General features: G+C 38.2%; 1 protein-coding gene across 6 annotated transcripts in view; it reads left to right on the forward strand.

Moving 5' to 3' along the window:
* The window catches only part of UPF2 (UPF2 regulator of nonsense mediated mRNA decay), a 69,907-nt gene that overhangs the window by 46,479 nt on the left and 7,343 nt on the right, over positions 1-16,085 (forward strand). For 4 of the 6 annotated variants that reach the window (XR_008464882.1, XR_008464880.1, XR_008464885.1 and 1 more), the window contains exons 16-21: positions 63-202; positions 1,907-2,011; positions 2,955-3,053; positions 3,689-3,856; positions 9,194-9,335; positions 13,033-13,153. Coding sequence is in view for 3 of the 6 variants with exons in the window: in XM_054191676.1 (XP_054047651.1) it covers positions 63-202; positions 1,907-2,011; positions 2,955-3,053; positions 3,689-3,856; positions 9,194-9,335; positions 13,033-13,153 (775 nt within the window). In the remaining 3 variants the exon portion in view is untranslated. Of the gene's footprint in view, positions 1-62; positions 203-1,906; positions 2,012-2,954; positions 3,054-3,688; positions 3,857-4,323; positions 4,572-9,193; positions 9,336-13,032; positions 13,158-16,085 lie in introns of those variants that run through there. The other 2 variants (XM_054191686.1, XM_054191692.1) reach the window with 2 other exon arrangements.

Consider the following 16,085-nt stretch of genomic DNA (forward strand, 5'->3'; position numbering starts at 1 on the left):
TTCCTTGTTCTAATTCTGCTCTAGGTCCTTGTTCTAATTCTTTCCCTTCTTCCAAATTTCAGGAATTGTGAATGACAAAGATTCCAAAGATTCCATTACGGAAGGAGAGAATCTAGAAGAGGATGAAGAGGAAGAGGAAGGTGGAGCAGAGACAGAGGAACAATCTGGAAATGAAAGTGAAGTAAATGAGCCAGAAGAAGAGGTGAACTTAATCATTTACCTTCCCTCACATAAAAAGAATGAGTAACCAATATTTTGATTACCCATAACTTTCTGTAGCCCTTCTATGTTAGGTAGCAGGTGAAATGTGGGTATACACAACCCAGTCAGTACTCTGAGGATACTTCCATCCCAGTTTTGTATATACGGAAAACTAAATACAGAGTGTCTGAGACTTATTCCAGAGAAATTATGGCAGAAACTCGAACCTGACAACTTTGCTCAGGGTGTATGCTCCTTCTCAACAAAAAGATGCCTTTAGTCTTTTTGGCATGAAAACACTTTCAGATAATTTTCCTTATCTGTTGTAGAAGCAAATGTATTGACTAGATGTCAAAGCAGTCTTGTGGGAAAAATAACAGGCATTCAGAGTATGCCTGCGTAATATGAATAAATAAAAGATTTATGGAGCATAACAATCTTCCTTGTTTACTGTGCCAGTAATCTTTTGAATCAAAAATGGTGGAGCAAATAATAAAAAAAACAAACACAAATGTGTACATAGAAATTCTAACTTGTGACTATGACACAGCAAAGTTGATGTGATAATGGTAGTGTTGTGAGAAAATGAGTTCATCGAGGAAATAGGAAACACTTTTTCTCCTTATGCTTGGGTTGGTGGTTGGTTTACTAGTAAGCTTTCTTTCAGCCTATGCTTGTCAGAGTTGAAGTTCCTGAAGTTTGTCTGGGTTTGTGCCTTTACCCACAAATTAATAATATGATTAGAATCATAAATGGTTGGCGGATGGGGAAGGGACCTCTGGAGATCTTCTTGTCCAGACTCCTTGCTCACAGCAGGGTCGCCTACAGTAGATGGCCTGAGGCAACGTCCAATCAAGTTTTGAATATCTACAATGATGGAGACTTAACAACCTCCCTGGCAATCTGTTCCAGTGTTTAAAACTGTCACAGTAAAAAAAAAAAGTGCTTTTTCTTAATGTTTAAATGAAATCTTTCAACTTGTGCCCATTGCCTCTGTGTCTGTCACTGCACGCCACTGAGAAGAGTCCGACTCCCTCTTCTTTATGCCCTCCCTTCAGATATTTCTACACATTGAGAGGTAAACCCCGGGCTAAGCCACCCCATCTCTCTCAGCTTCTCCTCCTACAACAGGTGCTGCAATCCCTTACTCATCTTCACAGCCTGTTACTGGACTTGCTCCAGTATGTCTATATCTGTCTTGTATTGGGGAACCCAGAGCTGGGCACAGCGCCCCGCATGTTCTTGGTCAGTTTGTTGTCCACCAGGATCTCAGGTCTTTCTGTGCTGAGCTGCTTTCCAGATGGTCAGCCTCCAGCCTGTACTAGTGAATGGAGTTACTGCTCCTCAGGTTCAGGACTTTGCGTTTCCCTTCATTGAACTTCATGAGTTCTTGTCAGTCCATTCCTCCAGCTTGTTGGGTTCCCACTGCGTGGCAGCACAACCATCTGGTGTAGCAGACACTGCTCCCGGTTTTCTGCCGTACATTTGTGAAAATGTCAGATAAAGCCAAGGGAGTTCAGACTGAAACATTAAATACAAAACACAACAAATTTACTAAGACCAAACTGAACTAAACAGGTTTGGATGGGTGGAGGGTAGCAAAGGTGCAGAAAATGTGTATGAGGAATCAGATGCAAATGATCTTTTTGTTTTAAAACAGTCAGAAGTTATTCTAGTCTCAAATTTTAACCATTGAACGTTTCAGGAGGGCTCTGACAATGAGGAAGAAGAAGGTGAAGAGGAGGAGGAAGAAAACACAGATTATCTTACAGACTCCAATAAGGAAAATGAAACTGATGAGGAGAATACAGTATGTATTATTGCTTTAGATAAGTTAATTGACTTTTGCAGCTTTGGGGGCTTTTACTGAATGTTTTCTGCCAAGCTGCTCATAAACATATCTGGGAAAACACAGCGAAAACACTCCCTACTATTCTTTCCAGTACACTTTAGAACTTCTTTTTATATCTGCAAGTCTCATTATTACCTTCTGAAAATATTTATGCCATCAGCTTTACTACAACATGTTTTCACAGGACCATGCACTTTCACAGGTAGCTAGACTGGAAAAGATTACATAAATGATGGTTTTGTAATGCCAGCAATGGTGGCAAACTGATGTGATGCAACAAGATACACTAGTTACACTCCACTGGATCTCAAAGCTGAAAAGGAGAAAAACAAGCAAGTGCGAAATTCCCAAAATACAGATTGAGGATTGGCAGATTATAACATCTGTAATAAAAAAAATCCTGTAGTTGAGCCTGAATTGCAGTTACATATTAAGGGAAGCTATGATCATTATAGAACTATGTGTTGGGGTACTAACTTTAAACATTTTTGTTGTCACATTGTGCTTTCCAAATACTAAAGGACAGTATTTGTCTTGAGAAGACCACCTAACTTCATGGACTTAATGGAGAAATTAGTTAAGTTAGGTGTGGTAGGGGTAGAGACTTTTCTTTGTGGTGTTGTCATATCTGAATGTGTACATATGCTTCTGTGCACATACGCTGGTACGTCAGAATATTATAAGGGGCAGCCTTCACAATAACTGATGCAATGAAACTCAGCAAATGTTTCTTCAAGAAAATAATCCAGGCTGAAAACCTTTTTCTTTAACAACTGATTTTTTAAGCTTTTGATTTTGTGTGATATGGAGGCAATAAGGATATCCTTCCCCTTATTTCTAGACTGAATATTCATATTTCTGAAACTAATGTAACAGAAGGGTTTTTGTCCTGTTGCAATAGGAAGTAATGATTAAAGGAGGAGGACTTAAGCATGTCCCTTGTGCAGAAGATGAGGACTTCATTCAGGCATTGGATAAAATGATGCTGGAAAATCTTCAGGTATAAATACATATTTTTTTAAATTAATGTAATTTGCTGTACAGCTAAATGTGTTCGGGGTGGTTTTTTAAGTGCTTAATGCATAGCTTACCATACTAACTATACCATATGACATGCTGACAGGTATCTTACTGAATTAATAATAACTGCATCAGATATGCAGTGCTTCTGACTTCATCCTAGACTATCTAAGCCAAGGTTTTAGTATGCTTAAGATGTAGCTGCATTTGAATTTATATAACCTTTAGATGCTATTTTTTTTTCCAGTCACATCTGGTAAATATTTGTGTATTGCAGCCTCTGTATGAGGAATACATTAATGCTACAAAAAAAAAAGTCTTGAATGCAGGATGTCCATTCTCAAGTGTGTTTAATCAAGTCTCTAGTTTTCATTCCTTACAAAGCTAAGTTATATGAAATTCCTTTGAAATTGGAAGTACTCCATCCATGTAACTTTCTTCTTCACAAGCAAGGAAATCAAAGGAAAATGTAACAAAACCTAATACATCTATTTATTTATTACTTTGTTTTCTTGGAAGGTTAAAACTTTTCTCAGTCATGAAAATACGAATGTTGCCAAACTGACTGACATTTTTAGCATCTGATCATTTAGAGAATTTGCTTTTTTTTCATAGCAACGGAGTGGCGAATCTGTTAAAGTACACCAGTTGGATGTTGCTATTCCTCTACATCTCAAAAGTCAGCTCAAGAAGGGTCCCCCACTTGGAGGTGGGGAAGGAGAGTCAGAGTCTGGAGACACGATGCCATTTGTCATGTTAACACGAAAAGGCAACAAACAGCAGGTAAGAGTTCACATACGGTATACATGTTGCTTAAATAAATAAAATCCTTTCACTCTTCTGAAAGTCACACTCTGACTTTTGAACTCATAGAATTTTTTCGTTCCTTTATCCTTTTATCAGATTAGGATGCAGACATCTTAATTTTGATGAATAGAAAATACTGTATGTAGTTTCCTGGAGTTCTTGGTTGTTAATAGAAATTGTGTAGGAAAATTCTGTGGTTAAATTATACCATTACTAACTACATTTTGTGATCACAGCAGTAGGACAGTGGTATGTTTTATGTGTATTTTAAACATAGTTGTTGGAGATGAATGCTTGTGGCTGGTGGGCTGCCACTGGAAATTAAAAGGAGTAGAAAAGAAAAGGAGGAATCTTCCAGAATCTTCAAGATTCTACAGATTTTTCTGAAAACACATTCAGCTTCAAATCAAGATATGCAGTGTTTGCTAAATTCCATTTCCTAGGTAACTGACACTTGGAAAACAGCTGACAGCTTGGAAAAAAGTCATTCTCTCTGAAGGCTTTGGAAGGACTCTTCCAGAATGCGCCGAGTGAATCTGTCAGAGAAACTTAAATGGAAATCATGTTGATAAAACAAATAAACCCCTTGCTTCATGCAGCCAAGCTATACGTTTGTCTTGGCACTTTTCTCCAGTGTATGTTTGAATTTTCCTGTGTCAGCAAACGCATCATATACAATTCAATACCGAACACATTCCACATGCATTTCTCATCATGCTTTAGGTCTTCTAAAGAAACCTTTTCATTTCGGTTGTATAAATGGATGATGAAAACGAATGACTCTTGAGTTTATATGGAAAGCAAAACCAAGGCGTTGTTTCATACCCTGCATCTGTACCTTTCAAGTGTTTAGATCCATGTCATTACTTTGCTTTGACTTTTGTTACCTGAATTGTGACAGTAGCGTAACAGCTGAGGTATATAAATGTGGAGTAGAGTATTTCTCTTCCGTCGTATGAAAGACACTTTAAAAACCTGTGTAGAGAACGAGAAGGTCTCTTCTCATAAAACACTGGAACTAGCGAGCACGTGCTGTGCGAAGTGCTTTGAAAGTGTAAATGGCCATGCCTAGCTGAGTGGGCACATACGTGCTTGCACTGATTACCTGATTGCTCTACTACATTTGCTTGGTTATTCTCTTGTCCTGGAACTTGGATGTTGTATACAAAGTTCTACAGAAATTTGAGTGGGGAGTTTTAACTGTTGTCATTGGGCTGAGAAGGGATTTAAGAGAAGTCTATGTAAAAAAAAAATAATGGTGTTTAGCTTTTTAAGGATAACTTACTGGGAGTATCTAGTTACCAAGAATTTTAGGATCTTCATACTCTGTGCAAGGGGAAAATATTGCCAACATGTGGCTTGAAAAAGAAAGCAGAACTTGTTCAGGAGCTTTCCCTGCTCCTCCCCCAATATTTGCTTTTGGGAGTAGGCTCTTCCTGCCAAAACTCCTCTCAGTGTTTCTAGAAATGTAGAAAAAAGTTGCTTTATAGACTACTTCAGTTTTAGAGTCAATGAAAGACTTCTTTGTCCATAGTTCTGTTTTCAGAAAAAAAAAAGTCTTAGTAGTCAGATATAGTAGAAAAATAAGCAGGAAAGAACAGGTGGAGTTGAAAAGAAAATAATTATTCCTTTTTATAGTACTTTATAAGAGAATGTGCACTAGTTTTGAAGTGATGGGTGTACCTTACTGCTAAGTTATAGCTATAAATTTTCAGCTTTTTAGAAACAGTCAGAAGGAGCTTGCAGACAACCTGGAAGGCTGCAGGTAACTTCTCATCCACACCATCGCTGGAATGACAAGCATGAGGCTGATGTTGTAGTGAGGTGGTAGTCACTTCCTATGTTAGCAGCTGGTTTGGTATCTCTGTCCTTTGTCAACTGTGTTGCTGAAACTAAAAATCTTCACTGATAGAAGGTACTTACTGCTGAAAATGGAACGTGCTGTGCTTCCTTCTGGAGGCTAATACTGAGTAGTTGAGGTCCAGTCACTGAACGCTCAGTTCACGTGCCAGTGTTCAGACAGATTTTAGGGGCACATTGACAACTATTTTTTTTTTTTGAAGCAACACAAGAACAACTGACTGCTATTTACCAGCAGCATGCAACCTGAATTAATAGTCATTGCAGGCTGACAGTAGAAAGGACACCAGATTTTATCCTTTTTTTGTCGCGCTGATTTACAAAAACAGGCAAGAGTAAGGATATCGGGTAGACTAGTGTCTTGCAATAGATGGCTGGTTTTTTTCACCCATCAGCTGTAGCAAAGAAGTTGTATGACAAAACTAACAGAACTAGTAGCAGTAGAACTGAAAAGGGCTATTGGAAATTTAGACTGTGGCATCATAATTTATCCGCAAGCCATGAGGGAGCAAGGGGAAATACAGAAATATTACCATCATAAGGGATCAAAGCTGAGGTCTGTCTAATACCATTTGATGTTTTTGAAACTACCGAAGAAGTTTTATGCCAGGTAGGTGTGAACTAAAGTGAGATTAGACACTAAAAAAGAAATCACCTAGCATCAAAAAATTTGGTTAATACCTAAGACAAAAGATTTCCTTCCATTTGAAACATTTTTAGCAAGGTTCCATAAAAGAACAGTAATATCCATGGAATGGTCAAGTCTGTCCTTGAATGTAAAGTGCTTTATCAGTGATGTTTTTATGAAATCTGTAATCTAGTCTTCTGAATGATCACTTTTGATCTTTCTTCAGTTTGCCATCTTCTAAGTGAAGTCCTTATGTTCTGTCCGTGTCTCACAGATTTTGTAAGAGGTTTTCAATATACCTCTTCAGTGTTTGCAAATCGGAAGTGTTTGATTTGCTCAGTAATCATCATGTCCTTTAGTAATTGTCATCAGTGATTTCATTTCGGATGGCAATCATTTGATTGCCTTGAGATACTGAATCAGTGATAATTTGTTAATTACCAGTCTGTTGTTGTTTTGTATCTGTTTCTTTCATTTGCACCCTTCTATGTTTCAGTTTTCTTTTTTCTACTTTAAGCATCCTGTCTGAAAACGCTTACCAGTCCCATTAAGCTGATGTGTCCTTTTTATTTTGTCTGTTCTACAGATTTAAGATAGATGAGGTTCTTAATGGTGAAGCTAAGGAATTATTTTTATCATAAAACGTGTTAGTTATTTGTGTAGTTTGCGTAAAGCTCATTTGAGAGTGTCTGGGAACATCTGTAGTCTGCTCAGCAATAACTAAAGCTTACTTTTCTGTCAGCACTTCAAGAACTTTCATTTTTATTCTTTCCTGCATACCTTAATAACAACCTTGTGTTTATGTCCAATATAATATGCTATTACACCATCTGTTGTTCCCTCTGTCGCCCCCCCCAAATATTTTGCCTGATTTGTCTCATCTAAATAAATGTTCTAGTTGATAGGGTTTCACTGTACCCAGGTTTTTCTCAAGTCTTTGCGAGAGTCTGTCCTAACTATTTCAAACAGCTTATTTTCAAATGCTGCATCTGAGTACTCGGTGTCTTCATGCACTCATCATCCATCTCCTGCTAGTGGGGCACTATCATCCCATAGATACCTTGAGATTTCTTAGGAATTGTCGCATTAAATACTAACCATATGCTGTGAGGAGTTTGCTTTTATTACATACCTTCTCAATGGCAATTTTGGTAATGTATCTTTCTGTCTGCATCTTTTGACAGTGTAGCAGAAAAGAATACTTAGAAATTTGCCCCTGCTTCTAGTTCTGTGGAAATAGATCTCAGATGACAAGAAGCAGCTTCAGGATTCAGAGTAGTTCCTGGAATATTAAGAGCGATTATCCTTAAATGCATTACCCTGCTTATACCACAGAAATATTTATCTCTAATGGATGTGCAGTTGAAGGGGAATGTGAAATTTTTCTAAATGTGTTCACAAACTTTAGCATTAAGGGGTTTCTGCAAACTATTGTTTCAGTTGCAGATAAGATTAAGAATCACTTCTCTGTTTTGGAAGAATTGTAAAAAAACTTTTATGAGGAAATAAAAACTTGGATTTTCTGAGTCTGGGGAAAAAGAAAGCATCTTCCCTATGCCTCTCTGAAAATCTCAGCGGTATTTTCCAGAGAGAGGGTACTTCTGTAGCGTAGTACCAATGTAGCTTATGACAAATCAGATAATGTGTTGAATGTGTCATGTGGGTGTTTGGTTACACGGGAGGAGGAAAAGATTAAATTTGACACCACAGTTGTCTCCAGACTAATAAGCAGCATTGCGAAGCTAGAACCATTTGTAAAAGGAAAAGTACCGGACAAGGAATGCTGTAGTATATATGAAACGCTTGGAACATTTTTTCGCTGTTATCACAAGGGATAATAGTAGAAGTTCTGCTCAGGGGCTTCATCTCCTTGGAAGGTAGAGACCTTTGGAGGGAGATGCAGCTTTCTGAGCCAGCTGTGCTGCTTTGTTCTCAAGACCAGTGTAATTTACTGTGAGGGTAACAGCTTGTATGAAAATAAGAAATGAAGCATATAGCTGGGTGTTCCTGGTGAAAGTTAATCAGTGTTGTTCCCATCAATATTGTCTGTGGTAGTCTTTTATCTTAGCAGTATATCAGCCTTTTTTGTTTGTTCTGCATACAGAATGTGTAGAGGGTCTGAATATCTTCTATTTTCTCCTGCTTTCTTATGTGAAGTAGAACTTAAAAAAAAACCAAAACCCACAACAGACTTTCCAGTAGAAGCTTATGTAGACAGTATCTCATGACGATAACCTAGAAATAACCATAATAATAACCCCCCAACACAAGAAGGACATGGAGCTGTTGGAGCAAGTCCAGAGAAGGGCCATGAAGATGCTCAGAGGGCTGGAGCCCCTCTGCTGTGAGGACAGGCTGAGAGAGTTGGCATTGTTCAGCCTGGAGAAGAGAAGGCTCCAGGGAGACCTTAGAGCCCCTTCCAGTACCTAAAGGGGCTCCAGGAGAGATGGGGAGGGACTCTTGATCAGGGAGTGGAGTGATAGGATGAGGGGGAATGGTTTTAAACTGAAAGAGGGGAGATTTAGATGAGATATCAGGAAGAAATTCTTTACTGTGAGGGTGGTGGGGCACTGGCCCAGGTTGCCCAGAGAAGCTGTGGCTGCCCCATCCCTGGAGGTGTTCAAGGCCAGGCTGGATGGGGCTTTGAGCAGCCTGGTCTAGTGGGAGGTGTCCCTGCCCATGGCAGGGGATTGGAAGTAGGTGATCTTTAAGGTCCCTTGCAACGCAAACCATTTCATGATTTTATGATAGCTTTTCTATATTTTGGATTATGTTGTGTCTGGGTTTTTGGTGTGATGGGTACTTAAACTTATTTTCATTTGTAGTTTAAGATCCTGAATGTACCAATGTCTTCCCAACTTGCTGCAAACCATTGGAACCAACAGCAAGCTGAACAAGAGGAAAGAATGAGGATGAAAAAGCTGACTTTGGATATCAATGAACGGCAAGAACAAGAGGACTACCAGGGTAAAAAGATTACCAAGTATTTAATTTTTATTTTCAGAGGAACTTTCATGGATCTACAGAAAATATTGTGATAATTAGGGGTTCCAGTTCTGTATTTCAGTTCCAGTCATTCATTATTTACTCTCTGGTCTCTGTGCTTGAAGTTTTCATAGCCCTTTCAGGAAAGGGAAGTTTCAAGTGGGCCTCCAATCTTGGCATTTCCATTTATTTTGGGAAAGGGGAAGAAGTGAGATTGTTTCCTTAAAAATAAGATAACGCAAAATTAATCTGATGTTTGTGCCATTGTCTCTATTACTGCAAGACAATTGAGCTGGGCACAAGAGGAATAAATTCTGTGCAACTTAAACTCTGTTTTTTAGATATTAATAGATATTTTGGATATTAATCCTATCTAGAATTTTCAAATATTTGCAAATACTAAGAGATAACCTTCACTGGAGAAATAAGAACTGTCACCTAAGCTTCATATTGCTGAAGGTTCTAGGAGTGCTGCAAATCTGGAGCATAAGAATGTGTTCACAGAATGAAGGTTTCATACAAATTATATGATCTAATTTGTTTTTTAAGGATATGTAAGTCAGGTATTGTGGAACCTGGACAGATTGAAGCAAACGGTTAATACAGCAGATCCTATAGCCCCTAAACTGATGCACTTGATGTGTTTGGTAGTTGGGTGGTTTGTGGGTTTGTTTTTTTTTTTTTCCTTAGGCTCAACTTTCCTTGGCTTGCTCAGCTTGTAAACAAAGCCAGACCAATAAAATTGATGGTATTCAGTTCTTACATTAGTATTTCCATTTATCATCTCCAAAGTTCTTGCTCTACTCTTTTTTTTTTTTTTTAAAGATGTTGCAGTCTGCTGGTAATCACAGTGTAAGTAGTTAATTAGCAGGAAATCTCATTTAAGGTATTTAGTGAAAGGTCATTATTCATCAAGAAATGGGAAATTTAAATTAAAGCAGCTCTAACTCTAAAACCACTATGGAATTTAACACTCTCTTCAGAACTTCGATAGTACGAGAACTAAACTTGTAATTGTACAAAGGAGTATTTTTCCAAAGTAAGTGTCTACAGAGCTCTGAAGAGAGAACACAATATATTCTTAGTATTAAACATCATAATTAGCTTAAAAGCTTCTTTTCTGAGACACTTCGCTGTTATGAAGCCCACTTGTGAAAAAGGAAGAGAAACAGTGGATTTAGAATTAGGCGTTTTAGTGCTTTTCTCAGACTTTTTGTGGATTTTTCTCTCATTAATAATATTTTTGATATTTTTACTGGTCAGGGTGTTTGGGGTTTTATACCTTGTCATATGACTTCATGGGTACCTTTAAAATAGAGGATTTTATTGTGAGCAATTGTACTGCTTATTCAGAAAAGGATGACATTGATTTTGTCCAAGAGAAATGAATCAGACAACCGATACCAACTGATAACCAGTAACAGGCATTTTCTAATTTCTCACAAATTTTCTAGGTGCTGTGTATAAAACATTAATATAGGAGGGAAATAAACACAGAAGAAATAGGCTGACATCCATTTTTTAAAAAAAAAAAAAAACAGCTGTTAATTCTTCTTTATTAACCTGTATAATAGACACAGTAAAACCAAACTAAAAAGGACATTGTAATCAGATTAAATTAAACAGGCCAAACTACATTCCTCGTTGAAACTATTTTTTTTATTTAGATCTTGTGCAGTTGATTGTTACTTTTGAAGAGTGAGTTTGCCTGTAACAAGTTAGTACATACCCACTGAAATAAAGAGTTGGCTTTAAATTTCTGTTTCAAGCTTTGAAGTTACCAGGGGAGGAAGAAGTCTCAATTTCTGGAAGAATACCTCAGGGCTGTCTTAACATTTGCACGTACAATTGTGTTTTTTCATCTGCACAGGGTAGGTAACAGATGAAAATTCACCAGTGTACTTTAAAGTAGTATCAGATACTTATTTAATACTTCAGCAATGATTATTAGCATTACAAACCTTTTTAATTTAAAGGAATATTAGGAACTGGGTGACTTTTTAACTTAGACTAGTATTTTTCTCTGTAGATATTTTTATTCCCCCCCCCTTCACTAAAAGCAAAGATGGATGCCATCCCTAGCTAATACATTGTTCTCCTTTGCCATGTCTTCCTTCTGTATTGCATCTTCTCAACTGTTCAACTTCTCAGCTGCTGACTTGGCACAAACCCTGATGTTTTCTTTCACCTCTGGTGTCGAAAACACAAGAGATGGGCATCCACATGCTCGCTTGTTCATTAGTTGCTTCTAGCGCCTGGCTGGCAATATACCATCATCTCTTCTTATTTTCTTCCTGTGTTTCCTCACTGTCCACAGAGATCTCTCCTGGCACACGGAATTGGTTTGAAGGATGTTATTTCATGATGTTTACAAAAATGTGTAATGTCAGCATGTTGAATGGCTTTTTTTGCCTTTCCCAGGTGTTGATAGGGGGAGTATACAGATCGTGAATACACGGTTTGTTAACTGTTGACACAGATATTCTATATGAAATCATTCATAGCTTCCCAGTTTCTCAAAGGCTGAGTGAACGCCTTACTGAAAGCTTTGTGTGCATTTTGTAAATGGTGAGAGAATCTCATTAGAGTCTCTAGGTTTGCCCTCTGCAAGTCATTGTGAGAGTAGCGTTTGTTTCTAGCAGGTGATGGGTATGTGTCTCCAATGAGATTACCAGTGATTAGAGAACCAGACAGAGCAGACTTTCAAACATAATCTGTTTAACAGCTTATTCCACTTTTCCCCTTCATTTATTCCCTCTGTCTGTTTGCTCAGCAATGGAGATTCTTGCACAGGTGGACTGTCAGAAATACTCTCCATAAGCTGCATTAACGTATGGGCAGAGGTTATATGGAGGTTCCTAACATATTTGTAATTATATCGGGTACTTAATAACCATTAGCCTGGGAAATAGCCATTTTTCTAATCATTAAAAAAAATTAAATGAAATGTTAGAAATTAAGTTTTACTGAATGCAAAACAGCGATACTTACCTAGCTTAAACTGCCCCAAAGTTGGATGTCTAGGGCTAAACTGGGCAGTGTAGGCCTCTTTCTGCACCCACCTATTTCTTCTCACTGATTGTGAAGTGAAAAGCTCCCTCTGTGAGACAGCTGGTGTGATGTAGGTCAGCTGAGTCATCCTCTCCAGGTGCCCGTCTTTCCATAAAAGGATCCTATTATGGCTTGCTTAAACTTAAATACCTGCCTTCTCAGTGCTTATTTTTAGGACGGGTTTCTCACTGAGTCTTTTAATTGGCAGCAACATTGTCCAGTTGTTGCTATTTCAGAGTAGTTTCATGTTGTGGCTTCTCGTGCTGCTGGGAACCTTTGTCTCTGCTCATTGATGAAGAAAGTGGTGGCTGAGATCTTTAGAAAGAAAAGGTGATGGCCCCTTTCTTAAGCACCTGGGATGAAAACCATTGCTGGCAGTTCCTTCTGTAAGAACATCTGGAAATGCAAGTTGTAAGGGTTGCTTGGATTTGTCAAAGCTGTCTATGCAATTTAGTCACTTTTTTTGGAATTAGCTGTTGTTGAATAACTCGAGTGTTAACCCAAAAGTACAGCAAGGTGTCAATAAGGTGTCTTTTTTAATACATACCAGTGAAATGTGCTTGTGTCAATTCTTCTTTAAAAAGATGCATATAAAATGTATTTAACTTTCTCCTGTATGAAACTACAGAAATGTTGCAGTCTCTGGCACAGCGTCCGGCTCCAGCAAATACTAATCGTGAACGGCGGCCCCGGTACCAGCATCCGAAGGGAGCACCTAATGCAGATCTAATCTTTAAAACTGGTGGGAGGTAGGACAATCTTCCTTTAAATGTGGTAATTCTGGTTCTAGGCAAGTAATTACCTTCCTAATTGAAACAGATAATGATCTGTGTAGTGCAAGTGCATTTGTTGTTTCCATTCCAAAGCATTCTGTTAAAATACCGAGCAGTGTTTTGTGCTTCTAAGGCAGTGTCTGTAAAGATGTCCTTTACAGAGGTTTGGAAGCCAGAGGATTATTTTTCAGTTGTGAAAAGGCTGGTAGTCTGAATCCCCTTTTTAAAGGGGAAAAGATGCAAGGCTGCTTTCTCAGTCGGAGGGGGGAGAGGACACTCAAAAATATCTAGAGAAATTCCCATTGTGCTGCTTCAGTTTGGTGAATTTGTGAGCCAAAGCTCTGTATTTAAAGCTCCGAATGGGAAGAAAATAAAGGCGGGGAGGAGAACCTTTGATTTATGGTGTGCAAGAGCATACCAAAAACAGTGTTAACATGAAGAGGCATCCCAGTTTGCCTAATGGTCATTCTACAGCTTTACTGTTACCTCGGTATGTCTCTTCTCACTCAGTAACCTTGAGAATAAACCATGCAATTAACCCTGCAGCACGAATTTGAATAGACAGTTTCAGGTGAAACACATTCTGCTTTCATGTTTCTCTCCCCTTTGCAAGTTAATTTTGGAGGTGGACAGATGGGAGCAGCAAGAAGGAAGGGAGAGCAGAGTTTACCTACTAATGGGCCTGTCTCTGTAAACTAGAAATAATGTAATGTAATAATGCATAATGTAATAATTACAGTAACACTGCCAACTTCTTTTTTGATATGTTTTTATAGGTATTTTAGAACTTCCTGATGATCACTTATTCCACTGAGACCCTACACAGATAGTGCTTATACAAAAAAAAAACAAACCTCGTTTTTGAAAACAAATTACAATTTAAAGTAAATAAGAATTAACCAGATGTAACTCAGTAAAATGAGCAACACTGTCCACTTAGCTTTTTTGTATTACTGTCACTGAATACTGTCATAGAATACAAACTGAGTTACACTGAATTGCCGTAATACTTGCAGGTGTTTCATAAATAACTGTGCAGTCTTCTCTTCTTTCAGTCATCTCTCCCAAATGCCTTGCAACCTCTACAAGGACCACACTACAATTACTCTTCAAATACAGCAGACAGACCAGTAGAAGTGATATTTGCAGATTTATTTTTTTTTTAATGCAGTTCTTCGGAAAGCTTTTCATTTTCAAATGTTTTAGGGAAAATATAATTGAGGACTTCGCTGTAAACTAGGTCAGACATTGTCCGGAGAACCGTTTAAGTAGTGTTTGCTCGTTGAAATAGCTGTGCCATGCGCTTGCAATTCTGGTGTAGTTTTGTATTATGTAATTTACTCTTTGTTCCTTTTAATCTGTAAGCTCCTTACAGCAGGGACCAGGAAGTTTGGTTTAGGAGGCATATTTTATTTGTTGTGTAGCGCAGTGCTCAGGCTTGTGGTCATGCATCAGTTGAGCCATCGCAGCCTCTAGTAAGTGAATGTTACTTTTCTTAACCCCCACTGAAAGATATTTAAGCAGAGACTTATTTATTGGAGACTGCGGGTCCCCCAATGGTTTACTGATTCTGGTACAGATTGTCTGTTGCCTATGTTTTTAGAGCTCCTGATTCATAGGATATATTGAAGATCATCCTCTAATTTTAGAGTGAACTGCAATCTCTCTGCCCAGACTACTCTCATGGTTTAGTTTAGAAGTTACCCATGGACACTGAGGACACAACAGTATCTTCCTATTTGCTCTCAGCAAACAGGAACCAAGCTATTAATTACAGTATCTGTTTGAAGAACTCCTCACTTTCCTACGTGATAGAGCCAATTTGTATAATTACAGATGTTATCACATGAAGAGGGAGCTGCTTTGAGTTGTTTCTTCTTTGTATATGAAGATGACTGATATGTTATTTTTCTCACAATAGTAACTGGAATTTATTGGAAATAATAATGTATGTTACTTTCTTTAAGATATACTGATTTTTTATTTTACATTTCCTGAGGTTAGGGATAATCTGACCAAGGAAATCCTCTGGTTGATTCCATTGAGACGTACAATCTGACAGGTTCTGATAGCTACAGCTGTGGGACAAGGACTTTCCTGCATTTCAAGTACTGTTAAGAGTAGAGAAATCGATTTGGTGGTGTTACCTTTACTTTTGTGTTGCCAAACATGTCCTGAGCACTGTTTCAGACATCTTCTAGAAAGTTAAATCCAAATCTACCTATCATAGTGGATGATGCAAAAATTAATGAAGGCAGCACTGGGTTCTCTCGTATGTTTTTGGCCTTGAACAGCTGGATTTAGCTCTGCAATTAGCCCTGCTGTCACAGAAGGATTTGGACTAGAATGACCTTCAGAGGGCCTTTGGAACCTAAACTTTTCTGTGATTGTGTTTTGGTCTAGCAGGATGATAAAGCAAAACAACCAACCAAAAACGCCTACAAATGCTCATCTCCTTTGCCTGTGATAAACGCAGAGCAAATGGAGGAATGATTTAATGTCTGTGGCTATACAGCATGTGTTTTGTTAAATGAGAAAAGAGAAATCTTTCAGTGTTCACTTTATTTGTTATCTATTAACATCATGTTACTGTATTGAATTAAACGTAGTGAGATTTACAGGCTTTGTCACATTTCTTATTATTTAGCCTCTGCAAAATGATGGATCAAAAATTGGAATTTATTGCTGTTTGTTTGTAATTGCCTGCTTGTATAGCCACAGGTTTTCGAATCATAGAATCATTTAGGTTGGAAAAGACCCTTAAGATCCTCAAGTCCAACGGCAAACCTTTATACTACCAAGCCCACCACGAAACCATGTCCCTCAGCACCACATCTACCCGACTTTTAAATACCTCCAGGGATGGTGACTCCACTGCTTCCCTGGGCAGCCTGTGCCAATGCTTGAC

Source organism: Rissa tridactyla, chromosome 1 (genome assembly GCF_028500815.1).
Source record: "Rissa tridactyla isolate bRisTri1 chromosome 1, bRisTri1.patW.cur.20221130, whole genome shotgun sequence".
NCBI lineage: Eukaryota > Metazoa > Chordata > Aves > Charadriiformes > Laridae > Rissa > Rissa tridactyla.